At 36.4% G+C, this 10,970-nt stretch overlaps 3 protein-coding genes across 3 annotated transcripts; 2 read left to right on the top strand and 1 right to left on the bottom strand.

The window, feature by feature from the left end:
* Positions 1–300: 300 nt before the first annotated feature.
* On the bottom strand, positions 301–2,648 carry LOC116159414 (putative nuclease HARBI1). The gene is made up of 5 exons (XM_031472386.1): positions 1,403–2,648; positions 1,212–1,354; positions 985–1,162; positions 759–933; positions 301–671 (listed from the first exon to the last, which is right to left on the bottom strand). The coding sequence occupies exons 1-5, from the start codon at positions 1,568–1,570 to the stop codon at positions 301–303; spliced, it is 1,035 nt and encodes a 344-aa protein (XP_031328246.1). The 5' UTR covers positions 1,571–2,648.
* Positions 2,649–5,254: 2,606 nt separating this feature from the next.
* LOC116159405 lies at positions 5,255–8,965 on the top strand. The gene is made up of 5 exons (XM_031472377.1): positions 5,255–5,378; positions 8,102–8,316; positions 8,370–8,516; positions 8,754–8,814; positions 8,860–8,965. Exons 2-5 carry the CDS (start codon positions 8,103–8,105, stop codon positions 8,963–8,965), a joined length of 528 nt encoding a protein of 175 aa, XP_031328237.1. The 5' UTR covers positions 5,255–5,378; position 8,102.
* Positions 8,966–8,972: 7 nt separating this feature from the next.
* LOC116159395 lies at positions 8,973–10,485 on the top strand. The gene is made up of 2 exons (XM_031472366.1): positions 8,973–9,820; positions 9,872–10,485. Exons 1-2 carry the CDS (start codon positions 9,265–9,267, stop codon positions 10,483–10,485), a joined length of 1,170 nt encoding a protein of 389 aa, XP_031328226.1. The 5' UTR covers positions 8,973–9,264.
* Positions 10,486–10,970: the final 485 nt, after the last annotated feature.

Here is a 10,970-nt window from a genome sequence, read left to right as displayed (position 1 = left end):
AAAAAGAGAGACATCACTTTCTGAAGAACCAGTTGCAGAATGTAGCTCTGACGATATGCCCAGTACAAGCCACACTCCTCAACAGAAGACAAAAAATAAAACAATACAAGAAACATTACTACAAATATTTGAAGTGAAAGAAAAAGCACGTGAACGGCGCCACAGGGAGAAGTTACAATTAATAAAACAAATTTTAGGAAAAGAAAACCTCGAAGAAAATGTATCTAAGTAGTATTGTTATAAGATATAATATTTACATATTCTTACATTATTATAACTTTTAAGTATCTAACCTAATACCTATATTAAACTCATTTTTATATTATTGCGCTTGTCTTCGCCTTTTTTTCGCTGCTGCCATTCAGTTTCTCCTCTAGCACCTTCTTGAAAACGTTCTTCGTATTCAATGTCATCAATTATTACGTCATCAACATTGATACAAAAATTGTGGAGGATGCAGCAGCTTATTATAATCTTTGTTGCAGTTACAACAGATTTCATATCCAATCTGGTTAATTGGCGAAATCTGCTTTTTAAAATGCCAAAAGTGTTTTCAATTAAGACACGAGTAGCACAGAACTTCTTATTATAGTTAACTTGGTCAGGTGTTAGCTTTCCATAATCTTTATATGGAGTTAAAAGCCATGGTCTTATGAAGTATGCTCCATCTCCTAAAATGTGATATTTGGTACCACACAGGTTTGGTAACAGAGCTAATATTTCCGACATTTTGAAAACACGAGAATCATGCACTTTACCCGGTATGCCTGTAAAGACATCTATAAATCTACGCTTGTAGTCACATATGCCTTGTAGTGTTAGGGATGGTATGTCATGTCTGTTAACATAAGTTGATTTTATCTTGTGAGCAGGCGTTCTAATCGTGATTGACGTTCCATCAATACATCCCACGACACCTGGAAATCCAGCTACCTAGAAAAATAGTTATAATACAAAAATTTCACAAATACGAAATGTATGCACCTTTCTGAATTCTTTTTCTATTTGTTCCAATTCTAGAGCAGACTTTGGCATTTTTATAATGTCTGGGCCCAATTCTAACAGAAATCCCATAAACCGGTCCATCACTCTGTGAAACGATGATTCAGTTATATTGAACCTTTGTCCAACATCTTTAGTTGTGCATTTATTGCCAGCGAACCTATATAAATACACATTAATAAAGTCTGAAGTTACTTATAAAATTATACCATAAAAATGCATATGTATGCACTTCTGCAGGTATAGGTACCCGACCACCATGTCCATCATTTTTCGGGAAATATTTCGAGTTTTGAAATTTGTTAATTAATAACTGCACTGTTGTTCTTTGTAATCGAAAGTATTTCTGAAACTAAAAATCAATTTAATGTCAATTCCTTTTAGGCTTAACAGTACCTACCTGATCGTCGCTTAATTTATTAAGTACTTCATCCACAAAGTTTTTAATTTTTGGTAACTTCACTCTCTCCTTTAACAAGGCAACAAACTCCTCATCCTCACTACTACTGCTGCTGCTAGATAAAATGGCTAAACATAAAACCGCCTTTGCCTCTTTGCTTGTGGCCATTTTCAAATAAACCCTCGAAATAAACACAACAAAAAACAGCTGATCAATTCCAGTGCCGCACCTGCTCAAGACCTCGTGCGGAACTTTTTGCACTAAATGCAACAAATGCGACACCAGTTTACCAATGGAATACGAATACTTGCACTATAATGACCAATGGTTTATAAAAATTTGCACTCGGTGCGCATTTTTTCACCAATGGATTTCGCTAATAGATCTCAGGCTAGCGTTATATGTTGGTTCTGGGAAGAATATGGAAGCAGTGTTACCACCTGCCACATAATGAGACCAGTGGCGTAGCATTCGTAAATGCGAACAGTGGCAGTGGCAGAAGTGCCTAAAACTTTTAACGCTGTTACTCGTTTTTTACCACTCGCACGTTAGTGCGCCGGCTAAACGATTAAACCGATTTTTTATTTTTTTTTGGCTTTTCTCGGGATCAATGCCCATTTAGCCACGATAATGAAAGGAAACCTAATGTCATAAATTAACGGGACTTAAAGGCAGGGGCACACACTTCTCGCCAACAGAGGTGGGTACCTATTTCGAATGAATTTATTTGAAATACGTATTTAAAATAGAAAATGCCATTTTATATTTTGTATTTTAAATACTGTAGATAAAATCATTTTCTATTTTCTATTTTAAATAAATCAGTATAACTATTTTCTATTTAAAATAACGTAGTATAGATTCGATTCAAAGTTTTTCTGGTTTACCTGCAAATGTGATCTGTGGAAAGAAACTAAAAATGGGTAAAGAAGTGCATCAAAACGCTTCCTTGCACAAAACGTGCTTGGCTTGCTTGTGCTGTTGTCGCTTGCTTGTTTACGTGATTTCTGTGGTTTACGCACGCGTTTTTTTAACGGTATATAAAAAAATTTAGAAATTTCCTTCAAATTCAAGTATTATACGTTTACTTTGACTATATTTCTTAGTTAATTAGTGGTTTAAAAATACACATAATCTGTGTACAAATCAACATGTCCAGTGGTCAGGAGGATAAGATATCTGCAGAGGAAAAAGAAACTAATGACCAGGGCTCTAGTAGTAACGACCGTACGCCATTACCGTTGATATTAGATGGAAAGTTTTTTAAAATAATACATATTGAAAATGAAACGGGGGGGTTACAGCAAAATGCTCCAAATGCAATAAACTTATTAAAGGGCAAATCAATGCTACTACAAACTTTCGAACCCATTTAAAGGTAAGTAATCGGTAATGTGTACTCATATTTTTTTGTTCGACGATTCTTCTACAGATAGCCCTGGCTCTTCAGATTTAAATAATGGGTTACAGCTTGAAGCCCTTCAATATCTTCAGAGTCCACTTACAAATTTGTCAATGTTGGATCAATTTCCTAACATCAAAAAGTTATTTATAAAATACAACACACCACTTCCGTCATCGGCTCCTGTTGAAAGGCTGTTTTCATACGCAGCTAATGTAAATTTTATTGCAAATAAATAAATTGTAAAACCATGTTGTATTCGAAATGTTATTTCAAATACCTATTTTTTCCTATTTTAAATAAATGACAAAACCATTTTGCATTTTACATTTTAAATACTTATCTAAATTGCATTTTACCCACATCTTGTTAAAGTACATTCAATAAATTAGTCAACTTATTTCGCGGACTCCTAAGGGATTTATAAATATATCATCAGGTTATGGGAGCAGCGTGCTTCGTTGCGGGATAAGTAATTTTTTCGTGATTTGTGAAATTCGTATTCTTCGTAAGAATTGCGTTCATGTTCCTCTTTTTTGAAAATGGAAAAGGTAACGCTTCCGAAGTTCGACGGTACTGATTTCAATGTATGGAAGTTCCAAATGCAATCGTATTTGGATGTACATGGACTACTTAATGTCGTAGATGGATCATCGTCGCAGCCAAATGAAGACCAGGCACAAAAATTAAGTGAGTGGAATAGACTTGACAAAAAGGCAAGGATGACCATAGAGTTTGCGCTAGAGAAGAACCAAGTACGGCACATAATGAATTTAAAAACGTCCAAGCAGATGTGGGATCGTTCAGTTTCAATTTATGAAATGAAAAACGAGACTTCGGTTCACATGTTATTGCAACAATTCTACAAGTATGAGATGGCTCAAAGATGACAGTTTCGCAACATATCGCCACCGTTGAAGAAATGGCACAGCGCTTGGAGGATTTAGAACAACCCCGTTCTGAAGCCGAAGTTGTTGCCAAAATTCTACTCAGTTTGCCAGAGCCAGAGGAATATAGACCGTTTATCGCCGCCTGGGATTCCATTGATAAAAAAGGAGCAGAAAAAGTGTAATTTAGTGCCACGGTTGTTAAAACAAGAAATGCTTCAGTGTGGCGGTAAGTCAGAATTATCTAATGAAAGCGATGGGCTAGTTTGTTCGCGAAATGTCTTGCAGAAACGAAATTTCGGAAAATCTACATCAAAATCCGGGTTCGCGGGTAAATGCAATTTTTGCAAGAAAACCGGCCATAAAAAGAAGGACTGTTTTAAACTTTTTAAGTTTTAAGTAAGAGCGTTGCTAATACTGCAAGCGGTTCTAATAATTCGGGTTCCGATAGTTATTTATTTTCGGCATCTAATTCTAACGTCGTAGGCGATCGCAATATGATATTTTACGCGGATTCGGGCGCGTCACAACATATGTCACCTTGTCGCCAATGGTTCGACAATTATGAAGAATTTACGATTTGTAAGCGGAAGGCTATAACAGTCGGAGACGGTAAACAAATCATTGCCCAAGGCGTAGGCACCATAAATATTGGAAGTAATTTAGGGAATAGGTCACAAAAACACATATTAACAAATTTGTTGAGATACCCCAACCTTAGCAACGTCCTGTGAATATGATTGTCGATACGAAGCACCCTATACATTATGTTAGTTACACAAGCTGCAAACAGAAATCTGGTGGGATTACAGAAAAGGGAAAGAGAGCGAAGATGAGACGGATGGAATTTCTTGAAGACCACATGTGTTTACAATTTATTTCAAACACCTGCAGTCCACTTTTTTCTTAGAAATGCGTGAACTGCAGGGAATGGGCGATTTTTGGGTGGTTTAGGGGTATTAGCAGATCAAATTACCGCGTGGCTTGGGTTGGTCAAATAAATAGGATTTAACATGTGTGTTCATGGTCTTTGTCTTGTAACCAGCTGAAGTGTAAAGTACGGCTTGTCTTGAAATATTTGGTTATACCTTACCCAGCAAACATTAGTTGTAGTTGTTATGTATCTCAGAAGCCACAAGTTATATAACAGACACTATATAACATAAACATTGTTGCAAGAGCACTAGATAAACCTACAGATTTAAACTTGTTAATACATACATGATACGTAACATTCGTTGTATAGTTACATAACCTAAATCACAAGTTATATAACAAATATCTCAAACACGTAATGTTATTGGTACGTAACATTGCAGCTTGCACATGTTATATAACAAATGATATATAACGTATACATAGCTTTTACACTGCATTAAGTTATATTACATTCCATATCAAGTGTTACTGTTAAAGTAAAAGTAATATATCTCCAAACATTTTGGAAGTTGCAGATACATCACGTAACAATATAACATGAACATAGCTATTTTTATGTGCATTCTACATGCGAACCATCGCGCGTCCCGCGTCGCGCCTTTTGTAAAATTGTAACGTATACTAAGTAGGGTTAGGTTCTAATTTTTTGCCTCGTGTATTTGGTTGGTGCCATAAAGAAGTGCTGTGCTGGTCTCTAATTTATTTAATATTTCTTTTCTACACCGAGTTTTGCGGAAGTATTAATAAGGTAAGTTACAGTAATTACAGTATTTTTTCTGTTCTTAGAAATGTGTGAATATGTATTTAGATAGATCATTATAGTATAGTAGAGCCATAGCGGAAGTCTTTGACAATATAGGTATAGTGCCTCGGATACCAAATTGTAGTAATTTGTATCAAGGTCGGATTACTGCACCGATCCTAGGTCCCAAAGCTATTTTTCAATCTAACCGAGAATCAATCAGTTACACAGTACACAAGCCTCCACACAAGTATAATTGTCTGAAGTGGCTAATGGTAGTACGATGTTACTTATAATTATACTGTAGTATGGCACAGAGGGTTACATCTAGTTAAATGTGACTGTAAACTTTAATTTTCTACTCTTTTATTTGCATTTTCCATAATTGATAAATGGTGTTTTACATAAGTAATGAATATATTTTTGATTTATTGAAGTACTTAATTTTACAGACATTTGGAGCAGTAAATTGTAATAATTGAGAATCATGCCTAAAGAACTGCATTTGTTAAGCAAGAGGCGTAGAAACCAGCTAATTCAACAAAAGCTAACAGAAATTCAGCAAAGTGCAAATGAGCAACATTTACTGCCTTCAATCGAAACAACAGGTTTGTGCTCCACTGGAACAGCATTGGATATTCCATGTAATGATTCTGTTTTGGATTATGATGAACGGCAGAACCTTTTTGATCAAAATGCTGATCTAAATATACCTGCATTTTCGAATAGTGATGACACCTCCGATGACATGTTTTCATCCGGGCAGAAGACGGAGGCATTAGTGGAATCTCAAGTAGGACAGAGTTGTGATGAGTCTCAACATTCTAAAATGTTTTCTAAGGATACTGTGAATGATGAAAAACTTAAAGAAGAATTAGCCGATTTAGTAATTGAATGTAATGTTCCACATGTTTTTGTGAATAAGTTGCTGCAGTTACTACAACGTCATGGTCACAATTTACCATCAGATGTAAGAACACTGGTAAAAACACCGAAAGCTACTACAACTAATTGTGTGTCTAGCTTGTCTGGTGGGAAGTATGCACATCTAGGTTTTTGTTCTGGAATTTCCCAATCTGTAAAGAAATACTTTTGTAATATTCCATCAATAGTTAGGGTGAACATCAACATTGATGGTTTACCATTAGCTAAAAGTTCAACCAAACAATTTTGGCCACTATTGGGGTCTATCGTTGCTGATGATTACACAGAACCATTTTTGATTGGTGTTTTTTATGGAACTAAGAAACCTGAAGATGCAAATGAGTATCTGCAACCCTTTGTTGACGAATGCTTATCGCTAACAAACAACGAATTTTTGATAGAAGTAGTTAAGGTTAAGATCATGTTAAATGCAATTATATGTGATGCTCCTGCCAAAGCGTTTATATGTGGTATAAAAAGTCATACAGGCTATTTTGGATGCAGTAAGTGCACCCAAGAGGGGGACTTTGTGCAAAATAGAGTTGTGTTTCCAGAAGTTAATAGTCCATTAAGAACAGATGCAGCATTTAAGAGCAGACTGCAACCAGAACATCATGTTAGAGACTGTTGCCTTGACAAACTAGATATTGGAATGGTATCACAAGTTCCCCTCGACTACATGCACCTTGTTTGCTTAGGAGTTATGAAACGGCTTTTACAGTTTTGGGTGAAAGGTCGAATGAATGTTAGATTAAAGGAAATAGATCAAATTTCTGGTATATTTGTTGAAATGAAATGTTCAATTACAGAAGAATTTGTTAGACTGCCCAGGAGTCTATTTGAAATAGATCATTGGAAGGCAACCGAGTTCCGACAATTTTTATTGTACACTGGACCTGTACTCTTACGTCAAAAACTACCCCCAATCTATTATGAACATTTTCTTTCATTAAGCATTGCAATTAGAATCCTGGTTGATTCTAAACTCTCTAAAAGTTTGATTGAGTATGCAGATTCCTTGTTGGTGTGGTTTGTAAAATGTTTTGGTGACTTGTATGGAATTGAATTTGTTTCATACAATGTGCACAATCTTGTACATTTATCAGCGGATGTTAAAACTTTTGGACCACTGGATAGCTTCAGTGCGTTCAAGTATGAAAACTACATGCAGAAAATCAAGCACAAGCTTCAAAATTCAGGAAACTATTTACAACAACTTGTCAATCGAATATATGAAGAAAATCGTTTGGTTAAGAAGTATGAACCTCCTAGAGATTATCCCATTGTGAAATATTCTAAAAAAAATGAAGAAATTATACGATCTGTTCAATTTTGTGGTTTTTCAATTTCAAATTCAAAATATAACAATTGTGTTATGTTGGATGATTGTGTATTTGGCCTAGTAGATTACATATCTATGTGTGATCATAAATGTGTAGTACATATACAAAGGTTCACTAATGTTCAACCTTTTTTTAATGTACCTTGTGATTCAAGAAAGATTGGAATTGGTGTTATAAATATAAATCTTGGTGAACAAGTTACAGTTTCAATTGAAGAAATTAAAAGAAAATGTATTATGTTAGATTATTCAAACCATGAATATGTTGTACTACCATTACTACATTCTGAAATTTAAATATTTTATATTGTAAACTTTTAGATGTCTCAGTTTAAACTTTTTGTATTTTCCAATTATTTTTATGTACCTATATATTTTTTTATTTAACATTTGTGCTTTACTTTAATCATTATTTATAAAAAATATCTTGCTATACAAGTATGTAAATATAAGTTATTTACAGAATGTCATATGCGGTTGTGACCTTTTTAAACAATGATGATGAGGAGACGGACGAGTATTACAGTTCAGAAATCCCCATGTCATGGTTATGCGAGAACAATACAAAATGTTGGTGGCCTGCACAAAGTAAAAATGTAACTTCCCTCATTACGAGAGAAGTTCCCCCCAATACCGACAAATGGGATCTCGAAGAAATAAAAGTAGACATACTTGGTGGTATGGCAAACTTATGGTAATATAGATCATGTAGTGAATGTATAAATTTGCAGTTTCCTTGGAAAAGGCGCGAAAGTTAGCGGATAACCTTGACTACGTGTCTACCGATGATGCAGAAAAAGGAAGAGGGAAAAGAAAGGTTACTCAGCCAACCAAGCTTCTGTCTGATGATGATTCAGAACCTCAAATTTCTTCTAAGAGTAAGGTGGTAAAACAGCTCTGTCTTTGAATTTAAATGTAACATAGTAAATGACCTTGTGGTACCAAATCACCTTTAGAACTGCATGTTGTGCTTTTCATAGTTAAATTTTCTTGCATCAAATGCTGACGCAAAATTCTTATCCCAACATTGTTTACATTCAAAGGGGGCATATTAGTTATTTAATACTGTTTGCTTTAGTGGTTAAACTGTTAGATATACTTATAATTTTTTATAGGTTGGAGACAATTTACTAATATTGCGTTGCCACCCCAATTACCAAGTTGTTCATCAAACAAGTAAACAAAAAATTACACTTGCAACGTATTTAACTTTTGTTTTAGTCTTTCACAAGCTGAAGGTGTAACACCTCATGTCAACATTGCGAGAAATGTATTATTATATTTCAGGTCCAGTCCTCAATATTACAATAATTTGTTTACTATGTAGTATATGGTTCTTCTACTCTAGAGCACAATGTTTAAAGAAAATAAGTCCGGCCCTGCCTCATCATAATCCTGCCTCCTTGATGCTCCGCGCCCGGCTTCTCACTGTGTTTCTTGTGCTCAGAGCATCAACACGTTGCTGGTCTTCGCGACGTTTATTTCGTTCATTCGGCCTATTTGTTTTTTATTGTGTGATCTATCATTTCCTGGCGTAAGTAATTGTATTAATGTTACCCTAATTTTAGACAAATTTGGTCAGGTGTTTGTCGAAACACTTCTCTCGTTCTATCGTCCATAGTTGAAATGGGAAAATCCAAAAGGAATAGAAGTCGTAGTTGCTCTGCGAGCAGCGAGGATGATCACGTATCGACTCGGAAACTTTTAAAGAAGTTGCGTAGGGAATTTAAGAGTATAAAACAACAACAATCTCGGATTTCCCGGTCTCGTAGTCGCAGCCGACGACGAGATTCCATTAGCGAGCCCCGCCATGAGGCTAGGCGACGGGTTCAGTCCCGAAGTCCGTGCGCACGCTCGCGTTCGCGGGGACGAAGCAGGTCCAGGAGTTTCCGTCGTCACGTACGCCGTGAACGTGAAACGAAAAGTGCCGCTCCAGCGCAGTTAGCGCCTTCGTCAACATCTTCTGCTATGCCGCGGGCTTCGCTCGAAACTGCGACGCTGTCACGTTCTGTAGATAATTCTGCTGATCGAGCTATTCGAAATGACGCCTGTAGCGTTGTTTCAGAGGGCAGTTTGGTAGATCTGGGTGCCTGTAGTGCTCAATCTATTTTAGGCGATACGAGAGGTATAGGTAATGCCACTCAGGAAAGGAAAATTGACGATGCCTGTAGCGTTTTGTCAAGTGAGTCCCGAGATAATGAACTTGTAATTCATAATGACGTATCTTTACCAGAGGATGTCATTGATATGCTCGGCGACGATCCAGAAAGCACTGCGGAAAACGGTTCATTGTTGCACAATGAACTTGCAAAGAGGTGGAAGGTTTTTTTGCAAAATGGCCTTAAAAAGGATGATTTATTAACGATCCTAAGTAAATATGACACACCCTCAAATTTATCTTTGCTAACGGCCCCGATTCTCAATCCAGAGGTTAAAGCCGCCTTACAAAAACCTATTCTTTCGGTAGATTTTTCTCACTCCGAGGGTCAAAATCAATTAGGAAAGGGGCTTTGTGCTCTAGGCAAAGCAATCTCTAATATCCTGGGAAATATTGAGAATATTCCCGGAGATATGAGGAGTGGTTTATTGACAGATCTGTTTAACTCCGGCCGTATACTTACTAATCTCTTCCATCGTGAATCTGTTATAAGAAAAAATCTTATAACACCCCATTTAAAGAACCTGCAGGCGGTTGCCGAAAAATGCATGCCTGCCGAATTTCTGTTTGGAACAGATCTATCAGAAAAGCTTAAGTCTCTCAAAGCTATTGAGAGTGCAAGTAAGGAACTTAAATCGGTGCCAAAACCTCTTTTTAATAGAAAGAGGGGGGGGCGATACTGTAAGTGACCGAAGTAAACCCGGATCAAGTCGGCCTTTAAACGCGTTCAGGCCGGTCCGTCATTACCCCGAGACGAGGCCGGCCCGATCACAAAAATTTGCCTACCGGTCGGAACCAGCCAAGACTTATCGCAACAAAAACCAAAGCACGTGGAAGAAGAGGATTTAAAGGTAAGGAAAAATTTAAAATGCAATGCTGTTTATGCAGGTCGCCTCATTCATTTTTACTCAGTTTGGCTTTTTATAAATCCTTCCTCGATTGTTTTGAGTTGGATTAAAGGATATAAATTGCCTTTTATTCAAAAGCCAAATCAAGTAATTCTACGCCCAAAATCTTTTGGTCAGGAAGAAAGTAGCCAAATTAATAATGAAATTGCTAGCTTACTGAATATTGGGGCAATACAGAAATGTACTTTTTTGAAAGATCAGTTTCTGTCTTCAATATTCTTAGCCGATAAACCCAATGGCAAAAAACGTTTTATTTTGAATTTAAA

The sequence above is a fragment of the Photinus pyralis genome, unplaced genomic scaffold (assembly GCF_008802855.1).
Source record: "Photinus pyralis isolate 1611_PpyrPB1 unplaced genomic scaffold, Ppyr1.3 Ppyr1.4_LG1, whole genome shotgun sequence".
Taxonomy (NCBI): Eukaryota; Metazoa; Arthropoda; class Insecta; order Coleoptera; family Lampyridae; genus Photinus; species Photinus pyralis.
The sequence above is the reverse complement of the archived record's forward strand: the minus strand, read 5'-3'. Positions and strand labels throughout refer to the sequence as shown.